At 40.9% G+C, this 23,713-nt stretch overlaps 1 protein-coding gene and 1 long non-coding RNA gene across 7 annotated transcripts in view; both read left to right on the top strand.

Annotated features, from left to right (window-relative positions):
• The window catches only part of ATG5 (autophagy related 5), a 76,044-nt gene extending 68,814 nt beyond the window's left edge, over window positions 1-7,230 (top strand). For 4 of the 5 annotated variants that reach the window (XM_032101368.1, XM_032101369.1, XM_032101367.1 and 1 more), the window contains one exon: window positions 2,615-7,230. In XM_032101368.1, the coding sequence (XP_031957259.1) occupies window positions 2,615-2,751 (137 nt within the window). In that variant the 3' untranslated portion in view covers window positions 2,752-7,230. Of the gene's footprint in view, window positions 1-7; window positions 69-2,614 lie in introns of those variants that run through there. The other variant, XM_032101371.1, reaches the window with a different exon arrangement.
• Window positions 7,231-8,294: 1,064 nt separating this feature from the next.
• LOC116440535 overlaps window positions 8,295-23,713 on the top strand; it is a 39,422-nt gene continuing 24,003 nt past the window's right edge. For both annotated transcript variants that reach the window (XR_004238662.1, XR_004238661.1), the window contains exon 1: window positions 8,295-22,741. This is a non-coding gene — a long non-coding RNA (uncharacterized LOC116440535). The remainder of the gene's footprint in view (window positions 22,742-23,713) is intronic.

Raw genomic sequence — 23,713 nt, 5'->3', positions numbered from 1 at the left:
AAAACAGGTGGATGAAGTTTTCATGATAGCTAGCAAATCATTCAGTACTCAGATCACAGTGGAAATGGGTAAGAATTAGCTGCTGAGAAAGCAAGAATACTCTTCAGTAATTTTTTTAGTGTATTTGCTGTTGACAATGTTTTGCTACAAAAAGTAGAGAAGATGTCTATATGAGAAAGACTCTGATTTAAAATCGGATGTGTGACTGAAAACATGAAAGTTGAGGAAAGTTTGGGTAAATGTGCCTTAAGTGAGAGTTTATGGTTCCTAGTAACAAAAGGAGGGAAGAATGTTGAAGTAAAAACAATGGATTTTGTGAAAGAAGGCTGCAGTAAATACAGAATTGGGAGATAAGATCTCTTCAGTCAAGCCTCAAGGGGAAAAGGAATTAAGGAGAAGTGATGCTTTGTCAGAGATAATACTAAAGCACAAACAATGCTAATGCAGAGATTTAGATTTTAATTAAACTGTAAATTCTTCATTGACCTCTGAGGCCTTCTCAATTTGCCAAGGAACAGAATAAAAGACTTGTATGAGAAAGGGACAAAGCTGGGTAAGGAACAAGGAACAGAGACACCAAGATTACTTGCATTTCATTTTTAAGCAAGAGTAGGCACATGCACACACATCCAAAAATATTATGTTGCACAGTAATGGAAGAGCCAAAGAAAATGTTTCTCATTTATAAGCTTTTCTTCCAATGGCAAGAAAATGGTACTGTGGTTCTAAGGCTTTGAATCTATTTTTTGCAAGTTATGGCTAAAAAGTCAGATGCGTGTAGGTTGCTATCACAGTGCTAATGCTGAAACAGCATTCTGTCATCTGTTTTTATGCAAATTAGTTGTTTCTGAAAATTAAATATTACTATGAAACATTTAAAAAAAATGTCACTAACTCTCACCCATTTAAAGAATACCATAGGTAGATTTTCATTTTAAAGTGTTTATTACATATATTTGGAGGTTACTTAAAAATATTTAGGTGTTCCCTCACTTCTAAGAATAAAGAGAACTGGTGTTGTAAATGAACACAACTGGGTTTCTGAGATCTTTTCTTTTGGAGTTTATTCTCTTGACAATCTGACTGGTAGCGTTTCAGCCCAATAAATACCTGCTTTGGCTAGAAATAAGAAGTTTGTTTTTAAATGATGTGTTTTGTTCTTCAGACTTGTCTGCAATAAAACCAGAAACCAGCAAATGTTTATGCTTAATTTAGTGTGATAATGTGTGTATTATGCCATTTAGAGAATCAGGACTTTGTACAGAATATACCATATGTAGGTAGCAAGTAACAAAAGCATAATGCTTCATTTTAGGCAAACAGAACTGTCTGCTCTTGCAGGAAGAATTATTACTGGCATAAAGTCAACTACATATTTAAAGATGATTTTTTTACCAGTGTAATTTAGCTGTGCTGGCATTGATAGCTGGTTATGGTACAAACATTTTCAGGCAGCTGTCAAATAATTTTGGCTACCAAACAAATATGATTTTGTCTGTGTTATAAAATAGAAATTATGTTAGAACTGGGGTCACTGAATGAAAGTGCCAGTAATGGTACCTACACTTCTAGATTCTGCTCTCTGCCATGCCGCTCTTGACGAGGATGGTGGTTTGTTCTGTAATATAGACACTGGAGGGGAACATAAAATGCCAGTTAGTAAATGCAGTGATACTTTTGAGTACTGAATGTGAATTTCACTGTGGTAGATCCATGTGAGAATGCCATAGTATAGTATAGTATAAAATGAGTGAAAGGTCACTGCTTACTTTTTCCCCCCTAACCATTATTTGATGCATATTTCATATGCTCTTCTCATCCCATGGCTCTGAAATAAATTTTCATTTTTTGTTGTTTTAGTTCATGTCATGACTGTTATGTCAGTTGCTTTAGCTGGTTCCCATCATTTGAATCAAAGGATCAAAGTACTTGCATCCTCCGGGACAAGTATAAATAAAAAGAATTGAAATATTCTTAGAAAATACTCTTGTTATACTGGGAATCATTTGCTAACTTAGCTTTTCCAAGAGATGAAACTAAGTGAGAAAAAACCGGTGCCAAGTCAGCCTTCAGAGTAATTCTGAAATATTGCTAGTGATTATTGTAAATTATTCTTAGCAAAACAAAAATTACTTCAGGAATAATACATGTATTATATGTGTGACATATTACACATAGTCCAGCTCTTTCAGGAGATCACAGTATTAAGAATACAACTTACCAGTATGTTTTAGGAAGCTCAACATTTTAAGCATGATCTGTGTAAAATTCATATGCTTTACAGCTGGGCGAGATGGACATGCCTTAACTGAGCTGACAACAAGCTGTGATCACTGTAGAGTTAAAAAAAGTCCCTTGCGACTAATAAAGAAGAGTGGCACTTCCACCGAGTTTCACTTAATTCTAGTTTTTTCTTGGAATTAATTTTAGCTCAAAGTTTCTATTTTAGATTATAGAAATCTCAGCTTTCTCTACACTGGTATTTCCTACTTTTCATTCTGTTAAATGTTAAACTCTGTAACACCAATTAAAACTACCGTAAATTGAGTAAATGTTTAATCGTTCTGTGAACTTTGAATGGTATACTAGTGGTTTCTCTTTTTCTTTGAATTAGATGGAGAGCAGAAGACTCAAGTGATGATTCATGGAATTGAGCCAATGCTGGAAACACCCATTCAGTGGCTAAGCGAACATATGAGCTATCCAGATAATTTTCTCCACATTAGTATCATTCCCCGACCCACTGATTGAAACTCAGCTATATTCGTATGAGGATCATTCTCAAGCTGGAATTCTAAGGGCATGTCAACTCCTTGCTTCTGTCAGTCTTGACAGAAGCAGCCTGACCAGAAAAAAAGAAACCAACAAAAAGCCGAAACAAAACAAGAAGTCCTCACTGCTGTAAGCCAAACAGGAAGAGAGATCCTATCATCAGATAAGGGCAATTGGGCTGGTCTTATTTTGCATCACTGCTGCATTTGTTCACCGCTGTAATTAAATCAGTTGCGATATGAAAGAATTTACAGGACTTCTGCAAGTCTGCTGTTTTCTTGTAAAATATAATGAAGCTGAAACTGTCAGCTGAAGAGCAAATGGAAATATGCCACTTGATTGTATTTCTGATTAACAAATAAACAGGGCTGTTTCCTAAAGAGGTAGTGTTTCAGCTTTGAGGGTGGAAACATTGGTTTAATTTTCTAGAAAGTTAGACACTGAGAGATTTGGTTACCAATAGCTTTTTGTAAAAGATCAAATTACTGTAAATCCATCTTTCCTTAATGAGAAGTTCATGTTTACAGTATATGTATTGGTATGCAAATGATCTTTTAACTTTGATAACAAGCAGTGAGAGATTTTAAAGTAAGCCCGTGAGCATGTTTTGTCAGTTAAAAACATGCACAACTTAATAATTACAAATACTTTTGATTTGTATGCTGTCACTGAATACTCCAGTGTGTTTATTATTCAAACCAGTTTTCACAGACTAGCAATGATGTAGGATAATTTGTCTCAGGATTCGTCATGGCATTTTTTTGTGCTCATCTAATTTTTTTTTCTCTAAGAATATATTTTCTTAATTTACTTTTAAAAGGTTTTTTTTTTTAAACCTACATGGATGTTGCAAATAGGATTGTATCCTGCTGTTAATTCCCATAGACTAGGAAACAGTTAAATCATAGAATGATGGACAGATTGCTTTTTAATAATTTTGAATTTTGGAAAGCTGAGGCTTTTCCACGCTAATACTTTCTTACATCTGTGGTCCCTGAGCAATCAGTCCAAAATTTGGAAGCTTCTAATCTCATTGCACAGATTTTTTTTCTTAGTACAGCAGATGTATTTTTAGGTTATTGGATCATCTTGGTTTCTAAATGTTGCCATTGCAGATGCTACTCAAACTCTACCAATTTTTTCTGTGTTACACTAAATTCATCAAACTCTGTGCTCTGTTGCTTTGTCTGCAGTTTGTGGCTGTTTGTGGCACAAAACTACGTTTTTGTAGACATATTATCCAATATGTCAAATATTATCCAGTATAAAGAAAGCATGACATTTTTCTTTCAAAAATAGAGGCTGTCGAAGCTCCTACTCACAGTCTTGGCTTGTAAGTGTCCCAGTAACTCCCTGTGCTGTTCCCATTCGTTTCCATGCTCCTTTTATGGTAGAATACTTACCTGTGTCTGAAAAAGAAGAAAATGAAAATCAATCAAATGAACAAAAACCTCTTTCTGAAGCAAGAGGGGAAGGATCTCCATGAGTGAGGATAGGGTTGAGGCTAAGAAGAGCCCTGAGGGCAGAAAAAGTCAGTAGACAGATTAGATACTGTTTTAAATGTTAATGAGGAAATAGAATTAAGGAAATGGAAGGGTAAAGATACTAATGAAACAAACTTATGCTGTATTCTGCAGGACATGAAGAATTTTTAAAACAAAACAAACCGTGCTGGTCTGTGTTTATGCAGAATTGAAATATAATATTGTTATGGTGGGATGATTTGGTTGAGTTATTCTAATTTCCAGTTCTGTTTGGAATTTTTGTTGCAGTGTTGGATTGGCATTTATAAACTTTCTTAGGCACACATATCTAAATATTTTGGAGAATTTCAAAGTCCTGCCAATGGATAAAGCAAATATTTTGTAGAGTCTTCATATTAAAAAAAAAAAACTTTTGTAGGGATAATTTTTCCATTAATCAGGATAAGAGGCAATACATTTCAAAAACTGTAGAGATTGTATTTGCTTTGTTTTAAGGTAATCTGGAGTGAGTCACTGGCTATTTTAATATATTCTACACCAGCACTTTAAGTACACAGCTCTTCTCATGGCCCATATTTGCCAGTAAATCCAACTTTAAGGCCTAGCATGGAACAAAGAAATAGCTTGGCTTTAAAACATACTCTTTACTCTTACTTTAACTATTTAAACTTTATTAAAAAATAAAACAAAGTTTGAGTCTGTCTTTATTTCCAGCTAAATAAGGATCTTTGTCATGGAATGACAAGAGTACTTAACTAATACTTAATAAGTAGGAACTTCTTAAAAGAGGTTGTTAGAATATCATCACATATAGAATGGGTTCCGAATTAAAGCAGGTAGGTATCTCTTCTATGTTCAAATACCTGGTTTTGAGATAGGCATGGTGACATTTCAAAATGTCACACTAAACCTGAGTAATATCTCTTGAGAGAGAGGTAAAAAGACATTCAGAACTAGATTTCAGATTTCTGTACTTTCAAGTTACACTATCAAATTAGCCTGTTTGAATATGAGTTTAAAATGAGAGAGATGTTTTCTTTCCTTCCCTTGCCTTTCATGTCTCTACAATTCAAGTAATTAAGTTCTTTTAACTGTGTAATGAAACACCAGTTTCCCTGAACAATAGATTGAAGGATACAAGAGAATACAAACCAGCTATGCAAACAGCTACGTGAAGAATTTGGTGTATGTCAGGTTTTTATATGTATAAAATAACTAGCATTATATGGAGTTTAAAGGTGTGGTTTTAGTAGTATTTATATGTATAAAAAACACTTAGGGTAGAAAGAGAGGCAGTCAAACACCACGTTAGGGTTGGAGGATCTTGACTGCAATTGAAACTGCCAAAATGTGTCTAATTTTGAAATAGCACTTTCCTCTGAAGATGTTTAAAGCCTTAATCCTTGCATCATTTCACTAATCTACGTCAACAGATGCAATAGAATGAATATGTTGTGGAAACAAATCTGTGATCAAGCTACTAATACTTGTTATACCCTCAGATCTCACCATAACTGTGAGTATAACATGGTGGAAAGGGTAAAGCCAATATGCAATGTAGTTTGGTTGCATCTGTGGGAATTCGGAGGATTGCTTGCTAAACTTCTGACAAGTGTGTTTTGCAAGTTCACAAGCACTCATTAGATTAGAAACCTCTAGAAGCTTGGTTCTTCAGAGAAGATCGGGCTGTAGTGGGAGAAAAAAGAATCAATAGTGCTGTTCACTAAACCTGTGCCTTCAGTGGCTGCCTTACAGTGAAAGACATGTGGAGAGCTGGTGATGTCTTATTTTGTACAGATGTGTATATAATTTCTCCTTGTGTGTGTTGCTACAGTCCCAGCTGACATAAAAAACCAGACAACTTGTTATTCTTTCAGCTAGACAGAGGCACTCAAGTATTTTTATTACTACAAAATTAAAGATCAGAATGGAAACTATCTGGCTGAAACTTGCACCTTACATACTTTTCTGACTATAATTAAAATAATCTGCACTTCAGAGGTTTGATTTCCATCAGTCATATGTACGCACACCCTCACTGGATTTTTTTCCACAGCTCAAAATTAGCAAAATAGGCTAGTTTTCCTTAATTTTAAAGTTTATCTGAGTCTGTACAAGGCAAACAGGAGGAGATCAGGCCATGGGGGTGAGCCTAAAGCCTTGAAATCCTGGCATGACACAGGAAGTCATACGGTTTCTTCACCATTTCCACAGCGGCCATTTTATCATATAAATCCTTGCAGATTCTTCTTTAATTTGCAGCTTCTCTTTATTTAGCTGATCCTTGACCTCAGCTGAGTAGTGATGAGGCTGTGCCTGCCCCTGGCTCTGCAGCTCCTGTCTCTCCCTTGTGGGATTGCCATTGGTGCCCTGCATGTGACTAAAACCCCCATCTCTGGAGCCCTCCCTGGCACTTCTCGCACAGCTCCTCCTTCACCAGCAGAGGATGAGTTCATTTCTGCTGGCTCTTACCACAAACTGGGTGGCCCTGTAGGAAAGTAGTGAGAGAAGGGTGCAGAGGAGGAGAGAGGGTAACAAGAGGAATTAAAAAACAGTGAAGGTGGGGCTTGAGAGAAAATACTTTGTGGGGAGTGAAATGACAGAGCCAGATTCTTGATCTCACCCAGGTTTCTCATTCACTCATCACCTTACAGCTCCTACCACGTGCTTTCCTTTCCATCTGTTCCATGAATACTGTGCAATGGCTTTCACCTATGGGCAGTGTCTGGTACCTCTGGTGTTGTCTGGAGTGAGCAGTGCACTGAGTGTGTATTTAACTTTGATGGTTTAGAACATTGCTGAAGGAGCCCTTTATTTACAAGAATTGTTTCAGAGCTTCCTCCTCTGCAGCAGATCCTCGGCCTGGGCTTCCTTCATGTGAGGACTCAGAATGGGGAGGTCCTGCTGCACAAGCATCCTGCTCAGGCACCACGGGTCACTCACTGTTCCAATACACTGTATCCTGGAATACTGACTCATGGGCATGGCTTTTTTATTCAATGGATGGATGGATGGATGGATGGAGTCACTCAAGGACCTTTTTTTCATGAAAATTAGTGTTTCGTGGCTCTGAAGTTTTACTTTATGCTGTTCTGAATGTTGCATACAGAACAGCAGAATACATTTTCAATGTGGGTAATAAATACCAAACCCAGTTTTGGTCACAAGCCTTTTCTGTTTCATTCTCCAGACAGAATAAAATTCCATTATATGGGGTTTAGTTGTAGAACAAGATGTCAATATTTGTAATGAGTCTGTACAGGCAGTAGAAAGAGGATGTGTCCTTTTTAATCATCAGCATTTCTTCACTGTACGTCTCAACACCTTTCAATATGAAGATACATGAGGACTTCTGCTGAGGCATGCTTTTGCTGAACCACCCAGGCAGTTTCTCTGCCAATTTGGGAGGTCTGCTCCCCTATGGAAATTCTCCAGTTTTGGTTTATTATATATAAATTTATACTTGATGGCTGTTGAGAAAATGACTGGAAGAACAGCCATAATGGCAATGGAAAAAAAAAAAAACAGAACAACCAAATGACAAAAAAAGGAAAGCTTAATTTATTGCTTGAATGGAATGTCCTTCAGTAAGAAATCTTAATGTCTGTTTTCAGTGAAATTAGTGATGTCCTGCTTCTGGTTGTCCATTCAGTTATTTCAGTGGTAAGAGGGAACAATCCTAACAGGTCAGCCTACAATTGCCTTGAAATTTTTATAGTGTGTTTTTAATTAATATGCCAATAACAAGAACTACTTGGTTTTTATTCTTTCTCTTAGCGAAACTTGAATGCATTCAAGGGTTCTGCTGCAACTGGCTTCCTCAGGGAGGTGCAGCAGGAATTGTGTCCCTTCTGGCCTCCATAGATCACACTGGGATCAGTGTCTTTTGGGGTATAGGGGAAAATAGTTCTCTGCAACCTAGCTACTTGCACTCTTCCCTCCCTCCTTCCACAAACGAGATGCCACAATTTTCCATCGTGCAACCCTTCTCTTTTTTTTTTTTTGTTTTGTTTTTTTTTTGTTTGTTTTTTTTTTTTGTTTTGTTTTTGTTTTTTGTTTTTTGTTGCATGCTTTGGACAACAAACCAGGTGAACTATAGCTACTGAGCATAATGATTAATTCTTCAGCTGTCATTTTGGGGGTCTCTGAAATTTAGATCTTTCAAGTTTCTGAGCCACACCTCTAACAGAGACTTGTTCTGGGGTAGCCACGCAAGCTCCCAACAAGATAACACAAGGTATAAATTAAATTATCTTTTAAAATTGGCACTCATGTAAATGGAAGTATCCCCAGCCTTCATTCAGGCTGTTTTTGCTGTTTCTGTGTAATCAGCTTTCTGGATACTTTCAAAAAGCAAACATCACCGACATCGTGTGGAGGGAATGGACGATGCCTGTTGCACAACTCCCTTGCCCGCGCCCAGCTCAGCCCTTGCTTGTGTCAGTGCAGGCAATTAACAGTGCTCAAAACCACAGCAGCTCCTATTCTAAAATGCCATTTGATGGTATCAGGACACTTGAGCATTCAGGAAAAAAAATTGTTTATATTTTAAAGGGAGTTTATTCTTCAGCATTAGAAAATGCTGAAGTAATAAAAGGCATTGAGTGTGTAGCATCAACAAGAAGATCTTTGCTGCAAGTTATGATCTGGATGGGATAAAAATCCTTCTTTACTATACTACTTGCTTGAAATGAACTGTAATATATTTATGTGTTCTGCTTTGATCCTAATGCGTTGTGGGGCGCTATGCTGAAATGAACGTGGATACCATCAATAAAGGAGAAGATCCTTAACACCTTAATGTATGGGCATGTGCCGCAGTTGCCACATCATAAACAAGGGCGTAAGCTTTTCAGAGCTGCCCCAAGATGGGGAACTTTTACCTTCCCTTGTCCCGGGGTAAACAGGTTGCTAGTGTCTCTGAGAGCAGTGGAGTGCTTTCTCTGGCACTGGCCAGGGAGGGATGAATGATTACTGTGGATTTGCCAGACGTGCTGTAGGCACACGGGTGCATCTTGACCCAATAGGAATGAAACTGAGTGTTCATCTTTACCTGCAGGATTTCTTCTGAATGATTTTGTTATTTATATCAAAGAGGGTCTCAGGGATTTGAAGTAACCTTAGGCCTGGGATAATTTTGTAGACTAGCCTTGGTGCTAATTGTTTGAAGCAAATCAGTCACTAAAATTTTTATGAAGTTTCATTGTGGAATGAGATAAGATTAAGTGTAAATGGTGTGGCTGGAAACTTCTTGAGAAATATTTATTTTGTAGTGTCACATAGGATCACAGGAAAAAGAGAATGCTCCTGCCTGTGCTGTCTCTGCTGAGTGTTTTGGAGGGTCACTGTTTGCCTGGAGTGGTGAATTATCACTCTGCCGTTCAGATCACATAGTAAGGGTGTTATTCTGGTGGAAAAATCTCCTTGCCCAAGATAAGGGCTGACCTAAACCTGAGTCTGGTTCTTCTGAGTTCTGACAATAATAATCTCACGGAGCACAAGCCACATTGTTGCTGGTCAGCAAGTCGGTAGGTTTTTTTCTGGATTTATTGCCTTGCAGAGATAAAGCCTGCTCTTTATTCTGAAAAATTCCTACCTTAACAACTGAAGAACACCTTAAAAGTTTTTCAAACTAGAGGGAGAAGCTAGAGCTAGGAGGAGCTAGCAGCAACCTCCCATGATGTACCAGAAAGAGAGAAAACTCAAATCCTGCACTTTTCATCACTTCACAAGCTTCTTGATGCAGCATAAGAGAAAGGTTTCCCAATAACTTTTCTGGGGTTCACGTAGGGAAGAGAACTGGGGGTCTTACTGCTGCTTATGTAGATGTCAGTACCTTCAACTTTGCAAGCAGAGCTTATCAGCTTCTGCCATGAATCTGCTGTCCTTCCTCTGCATGCATGTGGAAATTCTGCTTCCAGGAGAACTGCCATTTCAGTTTTACTGGGGGAATGAATTGGTAGAAGCTTGGGAATAAAAGATGATGTCTAGAAGGTTACTTATGGCAGAGGATCCTTCTCAGAGCCGTGTTTAATCCTGCTGTGGATCAGGTGCTGGTCAGAACTGGGTTTGTGTTGAACCATCCTCTGATCTGTCAAACAAGTCTGTCAGCAATACCTGTGTGATGGCTTCGGCCTCAGAAGGGACAGATCATGCTTTGCAGTGCAAACTTTGAAGAGTCTGTGATACTGAATTTGCAAGATGGCAGGGTTTGGTAAGTGATGCACAGCCTGTATGTATTTGTTATGGAACGACTCTTTAAAGGCATGGTACACCATTAACATGAGAAGCATTGTTTTATTTATCTCCACTGATGTTCCTCTGAAACTGCTTGGTGGGTAATTTTAATGGATGAGTGTCACGGTTTAGGAATGGTATTCCACAATTTAGTGTTCCCAGTGAAGCCACTCCAAACCATGCTCTGCTTGCTCACTTCCCCCTCCCCCTGCCATGGGATGGAGAGGAGAATGGAAGGCACAAAAGGTAAAGATCATGGGTTGAGGTGAGAACAGTTTAATGGAAACAGCAATGAGATGAGAAAACAAACAGTAAGAGCAGCAACATTAATGGCAGAGGGTACAAGAAAGAGGCGAATGATCCCCACACAGAAACCCCCCTGACAACACCTGGCTGCTCCCTCCACCACGCTGCACTGATCCAGGAGGGAGTCCTTCCCCTGTCCCCGGATAATGCCATGTGGGGGTACAGAATAGCCTCCAGGTCCTGGCCATGCATCCTCCTGTCTACAGCAAAAAAAATTAACCCTGTCCTGGCCAGAGCCAGGCCTATGTGGAATGGAAATCACTGCACTGGCAGGTACAATAGCCGCTCACCGTATTTGCTTACAAATGCCCCAAGCAATCACGCGTGACACCTTCCTGCAAATGAGGCAAATCCCACTTGGCACTCAAGCTGCTGAGGAAGAAAACTTTTATATTGTAACATTAAAGGCAGACACTTTGTTTTAATCACTTGCCAAAACAGCTGAAAACAATTATTAATTAATAGGAAACATTAACTTTTAGCTTTGCAAGCTCTCCAAAGAAGTGTCTGTGACAACTTGCATCTGGATTTATGGATAATTTGGATACAGTGAAAATGGGCATCGTACTGCAAAGGTCGACTGCTTTAAATTCATTTTAAGTGTACACATAGTGCTCTTCAAATTAATATGTTTATAAACCTAAATTGGTTCAGTTGGATGCCTTTTGTTCTCTTTGTGGCTTCATTTGAAGCAACAACAAAAAGCTGTGCTTGTTTGTGTGTTTAACCAAAATGTTAAATGCAATTAATCCACCAAAAGCATACAAATATTTTTTGAATAATAGAGGCGCCCCTTTCACAGTGTCTTTGGTATTTAGCACTATGGTTTGGCGAGTAGAAAGCAACTTTTTCACATCTCATAAATAAAATTTAAAAAATCTTTTGCTTGGCTTGTTTAATTTGAACCAACGCAGTGCAGCACCCTCAGTTTTTCTTGTCTGCTTTGATAAGGCTGGGGTTAGTATGTATGGTTAGGGCAAGGTGGCATTCCTAGTATTTTAGATTCTGGATCCTACCTTCCCTTCTGAAAAATACTGTGTCTGACAAATACAGCTCCCAGGAAATAAGAAAGGGGATGGATGAATATTGCAGTCTGAGACAGAGGTCCTGTTCAATCTGACTATTTGGGGATTCATCATGCAAATCTATCGCTTTTGCCTGTTTTGTCCAAAAAAAGAAAAAATTCCTTGGACTGTCAGAAGCAGAATATCCAAAATATTTCAACAAGATCAAACCACAAGAGTTCGTTTGTTATCTTAACTGAGGATCTTGAGACATCCCAATTATTTTGACAATAGGAGAGTGGCTCCTTAGCTTGTCTGCTTCTAGCCAGTCCACTTCCCAGTTTTTGAGAAATTCATGGGAGCAGATTCTTCATCAGTTAAAATATCATCTCTAGCAAATGTGAGAACTTTGCTTTATACATGTGCTGCTAAGACTCTTCTCTTAAAAAAGGTGTGTTTTCATCTTTTATTTAAAATTCTGCCAGTCCTGCTAAACTAGCCACTTGCTCTTTGCCAGGTAACTCAATCTGAGCTCATCTTCTGTGCATGGGACTGAGTTAATGCCGAGGGTTGTCTGGTCACACCGTGTAGCTTGGGTGACTGACAATTTGGGTAAATCCAGAGTCTACATCTGGATATAGAGAGCCAGGTACCAGACTTTGCCTGTGTCATTTGAAGAAGGCCATCTGTTCCCCTCTTCAGCGTGTTTACTTCGCAGTAGTGTATAACGACTGGGAATCATCTTTGTTATCTTTGTTTTGATCAAGGCACAAAGCACCTAGCCACTCACTGACTGTGGAAGGCGGATAGGCCTGTGTAGTCCTATATTTATGGTGGAGATGAAAATTGTTATGCAGTTCAAAGGTTAAGTTGTGCCTTCAGATAATAATGCTTTGCTTTTCCTGGAATGTTTTGCACAAGTCTCATAAAGAAATAGCACTGGTCCTCGTTTTATCAAATAGTTCAGACTTAAGGGGCTACTGAAATGATGCCTACAGCTCATTTCCCTTTCCCTTCTCCTCCCCACCCAGCACAGTGCTGCTGTTAGAAAGGGGGGTTGCAATGGTGCACACACATGGATGCAGCAGCTTGAGTCAGATGTACAGGAATGAAGGGCAGTGCTGCTGCATCGACAGAATGACATCTCTGCTCTGGTTGATAGTGGTCAATAATCTCAATAATAGTGATCATATAAATACCTGAGGATTTTATGGGCTGAACTATGGCAACTGCTCTGCTTCAATTTATGTTTGTCCCTGCTGAAGTCTTACACGTGTATCCTGAAATTACTTTTTATTACAAACAGTGGCTGTTTGCACAAAGAACTTCATAATCTCAAAGCAGTTATCTTTCTGCAAATAGATAATTGGGTTATTAGCAGCTTTTTCTCAAAAGAAGAGGAAAAATTGACTAGTCTGATACTTCTCAAAGGCAGACTGAAAGGAAAAAAAGTGATTTCTGCAGTGGGTTGGGCATTTTCTGTATTTCTGTTCTCTACCAGCTGTTGCCTGATACACTGCTCTGTCTGGAGACTTGTACTAAACATTCACCCTACCAAGCATAGCCTAAGTGAACTGCACTTGCGGCATCTCCACAGCATTGTGACCAATCACCAATGAAAGCAGTGGGTCGCTTCTGGTTACTCACTGGTGTGTTAGATTCCTAGCAGCAGTACCATTTTCAGGTTTGTAGGTTGTGTGTTGCAGATGGAAATAATTACTCTCAGTGTGCTCTGGGGTACTGCTAACTGAGCAAGAAAGACAGTGTGGCTTCCCTCTCCCACCACCCATGGTTTAGGATATGCCTCGTTGGAGTGCTACAAAAATCTGGATAGATTCCTGAGTTTCATTTTGGTGTTTTTCATTATTTCCACAGAAGCAGTTGAGGGATAAATGTAAATTCCAAGTGTCAGCTTCCAAGGAAGGTGTGAATTTGATCTGTGATGGCCTTTATTGAGAATGAATTCAGAGTAGTACTCCTTTTAATGCTTTATTTTTGCCTGGGCTGTGGTGATTTGGGGTTTGTTGAGACCTGTGAGGTTCCTTTCTGCCAGTATTGGTTTGTGCCTTTTAAGCAACACCCTTTCCAAAGCCCTCAGTGCCGAATCTTGGGCACAACTCCCATGTAGCAGAAACTTCTCCCAGCTCTTGAGTTTCCTAAACACAGTCTGAGATTGCAGCATCCTCTGATGCTTCTGCACGTAAGAAGATGTTTGGATTTGGTCTGTTCCTCTCCAGCTTTTTGAATCTGCCAGCTCTGTGAAAAAAACGGGATGCCAAAATTTTAAAATTAAAAAATAAAACATGATTTGATATGTCAGCTTCAGAGGACAGCTGCTGATTACAGTACACCTCTCTGTGCTGTCCTGTTTCTTGTTACAGTGGTACAATGAAATTTGTGTTATCCTGTGTTATGCTTACAGGACATGGGAACCAGCAGGTTTCCATGTGTAGAAATCCAGCATTAAACAAGCAATTTCGTAATCCTCTGCAGTTGTCCAGAGTGTAAAATGCATTATGCTGCCACAGAGCAGTCCTCAGAGCACTCTTTAAGTGGACAAGCTGTTTCTTTTCACTTGGCTGTCTTGCTTAGGATACAAAAGTACCCCCCAAGCCTCTTTCATGGCTTTCATCTGTATCTGTGGAGCATTTTGCAAATGAAAGTTGGGAGGTTTGTCATCCTTGCAAAAAATACTGCAAACCCCAATTCCAGAACAGGGAGCTGTCTCCCTGTCCACACAGACAAAATTCAACAGATGCTGAATTTTGCAGTTTTTTGGTATCCCATAGCATAAAAGCCATAGTGTGAACACTGAGGAAAGGCCTTCTCCCCACCAAAACTCTCAAGCAATCTTACAAGTGAAGCAAAGCTGCTTCCGCTGTCCTGAAGAGAACACCAGGGAAAGGCAGGGACATGTGACAATGAATGAGAAAGTTTGGTCTAACTGGTCTTTTTTCTCACAGAAGATCACCAGAATGCTATTTGTTGTGGTCTGTTGTTGAAGTACCAATATTTGTTCTATTTTTAAAACAAAGAAATGTTGCTTTGGTGAAAATCAACAGAGAAGAGTGCGGGAAGCTGCTGATGTTAAAAATCCTCACATCATGCCAAGAGAACATTTTTTATCAAGTTTTTGCAAGGTTACATGCTGATGATAATGTTTTGTTGCTACAGCTGGAGAAAATTAGACTGATGATAATTTTCTGTGTGAAAACCTGTAGAAGCTGACTTCAAAGAGAGAAATGTCCATGAATGCATCAGAGATGTTCTGCAGGGATGTTTCAGCTACCAGGAATATGAACTGTTGTGAGCACCTCCCCTCTCATATTTGCATAGATGGAGATGCATTGATTCAAACCAGAAGGATTTTGATAAGCAGATACTAGCTTCACTCAGAGCTGAATAAAGAGGAAAAAAAAGGTAGGTCATAATCAAAACAATGGAAACTCACCAGCTCAGTTATACACTATGAATGCTCCTACTCTTCAGTCAGTGAAGATGGAAAAGTCCTTTGTTAAATGTTATTGGTGCACATGAAACTGCAGTCTTCAAGCCTGTGCCAGCTGCTTCTGAAATCACAACAGTGGATACTGCAAGCTGCATGGCAATGTCTTTTCCTGAAATTGTGTGGTTTCGCCTACAAGTGAAACTTAATTGGGTCAAACGAAAAGGTTTGGATTTGATCAGTGAGTTGGTATATGGTTTGTCAGCTTCTGTTGCTGTTCTACCTTGTCAGTTGAGAAATACTAAAAACTTTGGGCAAGATGAGTTAGTGAAAGTAATGCAACAGTTTTGATAATGTAACTTTCATGCTGGCTAAAGGATGGCTCAACACCAATTACACATGATAATTAATAGGAGTAAGCTAAAATTATAGCCTGACAGTGCTTAGCAGTGCTTAGGAGGGGACTTGGAAGATGTGTGTAATACATTTGCTTCCTTCCAAAACTTGTTGGACTAGCAGCCTGACTACAGGAAAATCACTGTAATTTAGCTTTTGCGAGCAGTATCAGCAGTGGAATCTAGGGCATAAATATATTGCTTTGTGTATATCTTAGCCCAGATCTAACATGGGAGCAAGTGAATATGGGAAAGCTTGCACTGTTGTTGCTTCTCTTTTTTTTTTAAACAGGAACAGGGACAGCTCAGGCTTGGTTATGCTGCAAAATAGACATGCACTTAAAACTATTACCTTTATTTCATCCCAAATATCTTATTGAAGGGAGATATGAGCCCAGATTTTACCCAGTCCAAAACAGAGATCCTCAGGCAGACAGCAGGGCTGCTCTCAAGCAGCCATGGAGGAGGCAGATGGGGAAACTCACAGTTCAGGTCTTCGGGCTTGGCAGAGGAAGGCAGTTCCCCTTGCACCCAGCCCCTGTCTGGGATGAAAGCAGGGATCACTGCAAACCTGGACTGTCCACATGTCTCACATGTGACAGAAACATTTGTATTTTCTTCAGCCCGGTCCCTGGGAAGCATCTGACACAACTCACAAACTTTGATTTGTGTGTCTGGGGCACAATTTGTTTCTTACGGTAGTCAGAGACTACAGACAAGAAGAACTGTGGGTCTTGGTTTTAAATTTTGGAATAGTAGGGTAGCCAAGCTTTATACTTGCATTGGATGCATTCAGTTCCAGCTCCTGTGAGCTAAGGAAGCACTCGTGGTGACATGTTTTGCCAAATGAATTAGCAGAAGCAGACTCAGCCAGCCCTGAGTGTGTCACGGGTCACTTTGGTGGCCCTTTTTGTAAGAAACCTGGGAACTGCTGCAATCTGGAGAGATAAACTTTTGAGCTCGTGCCAGCATGCACCTGTTAACAGGGCTTTGTTGAGGTCTCTGACCTCCAAACACAGATAAGCTGCTCCTGCGGGTTAGGAGATTTGAAGCTGCTGGGCTGAAATCCAGCACGTTACAACCCAAGCTCTTTACCTTTTCATTGGTTAAGAGGTGCTTGAACTATTTGGCAGGGAGCCAATGAGGTCTGCTGGGTCTGCCATGGGGCAAGGAGTTAAGTTAAAGGACCCCGTTTCTAATTAATCCAGGCCTTTGTAACTCTCTAAGTAGCTTGCCCAAAGTCACGTCGGTGCAGGGTCACCCTTGTCGTCCAAGTGTGAGATGGGGCAGATGAGGCCTCCAGTTCTGCTGAACGCTGAACTTCAGTAGAGATCATCAACATTTTGAAATTATTGGGAGAAAAGTTCTAGAAAATCATCTGTGTGATTATACCTTGAAGGGCAGAAGGCACAGCAGAGCTAACTGACTGATATTTCTCTCTTGGGTGGGAGTTCAGCATTGCCCCATGCTTTCTGCTGAGGCCGCTTTTTGAATAAAATAGAACTTTGCATGGGGCTGTTCCTGGTGTGGCTTCTGTTTAGAGGAGATGAGAATGAGGGAGAATCCATAACCAAAAATTAGCCTCGTTTTTTTCTTCTTTCTGCATTTCTGATGGTAGGTATTGGATGTGGGGAAATTGCTTTGCTGCACCAATCTGGAAGTGTTACTGTAGCTTTGATCGAGGTTGCAGGAGATGGTCCTTGCTGCCAGATGTGCCTTGGCTTTACTAACCCATGTGATTATTTCTGATATGCTCTTGGTTCATGGCAAGTATCCCCCAGAGGTAACTGGCACTGAAGTACATTACGTGTGAAAATGTGATGATGTGGTAGCTCCATGACAGAGTTTTTGGTGTACCAGGGTCATGGTGAACACCCCTTTTCAGTAACTGGGATGAGGTTTGCTAGCAAAAGGCCTGATTGACACGATACTTCTATGGACAATTGATCAAAGCTGTGAGGAGCAGCACAGCGCTGGCAGTGCCAGCTCCTCTGCTGCTGGTTGTGACTGAAATGGTGATTATGTGCAATAAATGGTGAATCAGTGCAAACCCTGGATATGCCTGCCTGGTACTCTAACAATTCACCCTCACAGGGGATTTCAGATGCCTCAAATTTTACTTGCTCAAGGAAAAGTCATTTAAAAAACCGGGCTGATAACAAGGGTCAAGCAGGAAGTTTATTCTCTTCATTAATACAGTCTCTGTAAATAGAGTGTGTTTGTTAATATGGTATAAATTGAGCTGAGATAAAAGATCTAAGAAATGGAACTCCTGCCTGAGTCCTGTGTGGTGTATATTTAATGAATTTTCACTTAATTATCCATTAATATGTATTAATAAAATAAACATGGCAATTGAACAGCACAGTACTAACATACTGTTCTGAAAGAAAACCACATTGAGTAAACTAAAACAACTGCATTTCTTACTAATCTACACAATGCATTTCATTTAAAAGGAAAATTTATAGTATTTGAAATATCCTACCACATACTGAAACTTTTAGTGTAAACTGCCACTTTCTGACTATCACATATTGAAATACTTGTGGTGCATAGTGAAATTTATGTTACATTGTGTAAAATATATAGTGAAACCGAACTGATGTATAATGAGACACACATGCGCCTGCAATGACTTATCAGTTCCATTATTTTCTAACTAACATTATTTTCGTGATCAAGTTTTTCTGGGTCAGAGGAAGAAGATGGTGAAGACCAGGACTGATACTACAATGGAGAGTGTAGACCCAAACTTGTACAAAAACCTAATCAAGCTGACTTATCCTTTGTCCTTTCCTGTGATAAATTCTAAATGTGAAGTCTGCTAATGGTTACAACATGTCTCTCTTTCTCTGCCAAAGCTTCATTATGAACATCAACATCACCCCAGCAAGGAAAATACCACCAGCCACAAGTAAAGAGTCCGGGTGCCCAATTCTCAGCAGTTTTTACCGATCAGGGCTGCCACACAAGAGACCCTGGTGAGGTATGTGGGGCCTTGCAGGAGCACCCAAGCACAGGTTGGGTTATTCAGACCCATTCAGGTTTTGTGGGAGGGGGTAAGTAGACATCTCAGACCTGACCTCCTTCATCCACCAGTGCTCCAGACCTCCTGTGAAGGTTCAGGGCAGATGGGCAGCACTGCTGGTGGCTGTGATCTGCAAAACATCCCTCTGTGCTGCTTAGATTTGTTTTTCTTTCTTAAGTTAGGTCTTGACTACACAGCCAAGCATCCCTACCGGGCAGGGCAGGCAGGCTGGGTGTGCCCTGCTGCCAGCAGAGGAGGGCTGTGGCAGCCGGTCCAGCAGCTGCTGGCCTCCTGCTGACCTGGGCTGCTCCTCTGCAGTGCTGTTGTTTGCAATTCACACTTGCTCTCCAGCTTCAGCAGTGGCTTGGGCTGAGGATGGTGGCTCCTGGGATGGCTGACTGGCTTGGGAGGTGGTTTTACCCTGGTTGACTGCGATCTTTGCAGGTCCCAGCCACTGCAAGGCTGCAGATCTCTCCAGCCCTGACCACTCCTGCCCAGAACTTGCTGCTTGGACCACAGACCTCTGTCTCTGAGAACTTGCCAAAAAAGAAACTGAGGTCCTAATGCTGCTCAACCAAAAGAGTAGGAAATAAACCGCAAGCCTCACAGCTCCTTGACAGTCCTATTCCAAGCTCCATTGGAGGGTTTTCTTTCATGGGTTATCTTTTACCTGGTTTTGCAACCATGCCAGGATGACCAAAGCATTTAACACTCGGAAAGAGATAACTGCAGTGAAGTTTCCTCTTTCTGATCTGCCTCGATAACTCTCAAGTCAAAGTGCATTTATTGCGTCCTTGCATTGGACTATCGGCCTTTTGCTAAACCAAAACAAGCTAGGCCATACTGCAATTGAAAGAAGACCTTCCTACTTCATGGCTGTTGTGCAATCAATGCTCATCAAGGATGGTTAAAGACACAAGACAAAACACACCCTGCATTTGAGGGTAAGGTGTATTAACCTTTCCACTTGGAATGCCTAATTGCTCAAATATTGCCAACATTGTTCAAACTGCCAGATATGTTAGGGAGCAGGCAGAACTGGAGGGACAACTCTATATGAGGGGTATGACAAATTTATTGGGTAAATTGTATGAGAGTGCTTAACCCTTCTCTCTGTTCTGTTTTTTGTAAGGACAGTTGCCAAGTAGAGTTGGTCATGACTAATTCATGTGAGGAAACAGCACGGAGAAGTTAAACAGCAACAACCAGTTTAATTTCACTTGTTACCAATAAGGCTTAACTTAAGTTTCAGAAGGAGATGAAAGGTAAATTTGCCATTTGCTCTCTATGTTTTAAAAGCTGCAAGAGAGCTTGAAGAGTGACATGCTCTGTATTACTAATGCTATCTCTGTCCTTAGAGCAGGGGGAGGAGACAAACACAATTTGATTTCTGTGTATACTAGGACAAAAATTCTCCAAAGCACAGAATTTGTGTTTTGTTCTACCCCACTCCTAGCTTTTAAAAATCATTCTAGAGGTACATTAGTTATCCCTGAAGCAGGGCAGAGCATACATGGGCTCCTATATGTGTCAATGCCAAAACTGACCAAGATGATATAAGAACGTTGTCATAAGGGAGAAGAAGTAAGCAGGAAACATATCCTAAGTATCTGAGCATCAACTCTAGCAAACAATGCATCAGGTATGAATATTTCACAGGTGGTACAACCAGTCACCAGCTACCTCTTTTTTGGCTTATCTTCTGATCTCCCCTGAATCAAAGGGTACAACAATGGTGACAGTGAGTGGATGAGGTACTGTGTATTTAGACAACATTGTAGAAGATGATTTGTCAACAGGGAGACAGAAACCTTTCATAATGCTTGGAGGAAAATTCATAGGGTAATCCCAGGATAATAGATTTTTAATCCTGGGTTGTTTCCTTGTATGATACAAACTAGTGAGTTTCACCCACTCCTTTGAACCTTTCTGTAATTCCCTTGAGATAGACCATTTCCTTTTGAAAGATGTTCAATCCAAACCGAAACATTTACCAATTCCTTCATCCCTGTGGCTAGATAGTTATTTACTAAAATAGAATAGAGCAAAACAAGAATCCTTTCAAAGGCAGTATATGGAATTGTTATCCCTTTGAGCTAACTACAGGAAGCCAAGCACATGGCTGAGCTTTTGTAAAATCAGGTTGAAACACAATTCTCGTCATTTAAAATGCTTCAGAAGAAGCCAATCTTGATTTAAATGTACACTACATGGGTTGTAGTTGAAGACCATCCAAAATGAGGCTGCCAATGGGCAGATCTGCCCTCTGCTGAGCCAGGTGAATCTCTGAAGAGGCTGAAGGCAAATGGCTCTTGCATACATTAGCAGCTTAGCAATTTTCTCAGCATCCACAAAAAAGCTGGGGGTGATCACTTGCCAGTAAAGGGAAGACTTTGCTAGCATGGGCCCAGTTATTTTCTTCCCTGGCTGCCTGTATCCAGTCATGGAGATGACAGTGTCCTAACAAGAGCCCCAGCTCCATATCACTGGATTTCCAGCTCCAGGGAAAAGTATTAGCAAAATGTGTCAAAATAAGGAAAATCCTAAAAAAAAAGAGTAATTTGGTAATATCAACCCAGCAAAATACTAAAGGAGAGCTCTGGCAGGGTGGCAACAGGTTTCCAAGGAGCCAGAAAGCGTCATGGATGTTACAGTTTGTCAAGTCATGGGTGAAATTTCATGCCTCAGATTAAAGTCGGAGATGAGAAACTCTGGACCTTTCAATGTGGGAGAGTTGAATCTATCAAAACAGTTTCACTTTGCATCTACAGACTGTGAAAAGATGTTCTTCCTTTTTTTTTTCTTTTTCTCTCTCTTAGTATTTCATCTCACCCTTGCCCTTAGTTGTGTGGGTCCCCTCACTTATGAAGCACCATGTTTTCCAAAGAAAGGTGCTGTTTCACTGCTTCACTTCACCAGAAATTCTCCTTCTGGGAAGACTGAAGAAGCTGGTGGCCGCCGTCCCCCATGGCCAGTGTGCTGGCAGGGCTTGCAGCACTGGCAGGGATCCAGGAGCCCCAGGGATGCTCACCTAGAAGGCAAGAGGACAGGGCTGGGCACAGGGAAGGGGAGAATGAGAAAGGTAACAGGGATGGAGAGAAAGAGTGGAAGGTTCACCACCCTCCCATGCCAGTCTGCATCATGGGTGACAGGCTTCTCCTAGCAGCAGTACCACGGCTAGCAGAGCTGGTGGATTGATACATGGAAAGTGCCAATCCTGCTGTGTTGTGCAGACATACCATGGGACAGCCACAGAATGGACAAATCTTGCCAGTGCATCTGCTTTCCAAAGCCTCAGAGTTTGCCCAGGCAGCCAGTGAGGACAGCACTGAGGCAGCAATCACAGGCACTCAGAGGCTGAGAAAAGCTGGAATTAAGTCAGTCAGTCCTGCATGCCTGTGTATAATGATGTGGTCTTTACAGGACACGTGTTACCTTTGCCCTTGGCCTTTGGAATCGGGAACCAAAGGAGGCTCTAATGTGTAAACCCCACACCTTGGAGGTGGTCTCTTCAAAGAGGAGGAATAGATGGAGGGGCTATCATGGCCAGACACTGGAGGGCTGCCTAGGGGAAACGTTTTCCATTGGCTGTTACCCAAGGAGTTGTGCATAGCATGGAGCAAGTCACTCAACCTGTTTTCACAGGTCATGTAGCATAGTTATCCCTGGTTTTGTGTTTGGTTTGAAGGTGTTCAGGATTCCCAGTGACCCCTGAGGTTAAGATAAGCTTAAGTCAAATAACATGTGGGATAAGCTGCCCCGAAAACTCTGGGCACCCAAAGAGAGTATTTGACTTCAAACTCCTGCATTTTCTTTCTTTTTCAGTCCTGCCTAGGGATACCACCTTCCTCTCCCACATGGATGCTGACTGACACAGGTGAAGCCTTCAGCCATCTTTCCAGTGAGTCTACTGAAAGCACTCAAGAGCAAACGGCCCCAGCTGGAGAGTGGGGCAGGAGCACAAAGGCCAGAGCCATGTAGCCAGAAAGGAAGATGAGGTGAGAGGGATGGCATCTCTGCCCTGTCCCATGCAGGATGAGCATTTCCTGCCTTGTGCACTGAGCAAGGTAAGAGTCCTGTGGGAAAGCCAGTGTGTGACCCTGCAAGCAAGGCTGCTCCTGAAGCTATGTGTGGACAAGCTTAATTAATTCTGTCTCTTCATAGCTTTTTTTGGTGCTTGACATTTGAACCTTGCTTGTGGTGCAGTAACACAGGGAGAGAGGTGAATGTATGTGAGCGAGTGAAAGTGGTGTCAGCGTTTTGATCAGAACAAGGTTTCCATTAGATGCAGACACATGTCCAACCTGGTACCTGTTTGTTTCCAAGCAATGTGAAGGCCCACTCAGTTCAGCACAGTTCTGGGGGCCCAGGCTTTTAATACCATGTAATATTAATTTCTGGCAACAGATGAGAGTTATACACTGTGTTTAAATCTGGGATGAGTTGTTGACCAGCTGTGGTCTATGTGCAGAGATACCAAATGCTTTTCTTTGGATAGTGTCAGTTCCAGCCTGCAAACCACATGTGGGTCAGAGGCAGTACTGAAGACCAGCAAAAATAACCCATTTAATTTCACAGAGCCATGTCTCTCCTGCAGAGCATTTAGTGCAGTTTCCTCTAATGATTTAAGCATTTCAGAAAGTTCTGGGTGAGATGGCTCCTTTTTCAGTTCAGCATGTCAGTCAGTGCTGGTGGGAGGTTTCTGCCCTTCTGTCTGCACCAGAGAGGTAAATTAGTTAAGCAGAGGCATGATTTATTTGCATGCAGCTGAGGTGGCGAATGTGTTATCTCAACAGCAGAAAAGGAAATGGTTCTCTATAGATTATTAGCTACTGAAAAAGCAAAGGCATGTCGTTTGTTGCCACCACACCACTGATCTGACTGTTGAGTAGATATGGATCAATAGCTCTCTTTCCTCCTCACCCTCCTTTGCTCTTCACATTTTCACTTAGGCTGAGGTGAAGAGGTTTCACTTTAATTTATGTCATTCTTGTATTGCCAAATGGCATGCCAGCACAACCGATCCGGGCATGATCTGA

The sequence above is a fragment of the Corvus moneduloides genome, chromosome 3 (genome assembly GCF_009650955.1).
Source record: "Corvus moneduloides isolate bCorMon1 chromosome 3, bCorMon1.pri, whole genome shotgun sequence".
In the NCBI taxonomy this organism is placed as follows: domain Eukaryota; kingdom Metazoa; phylum Chordata; class Aves; order Passeriformes; family Corvidae; genus Corvus; species Corvus moneduloides.
Note: the sequence above shows the minus strand (reverse complement) of the source record. Positions and strands in the feature narration are given on the sequence as shown.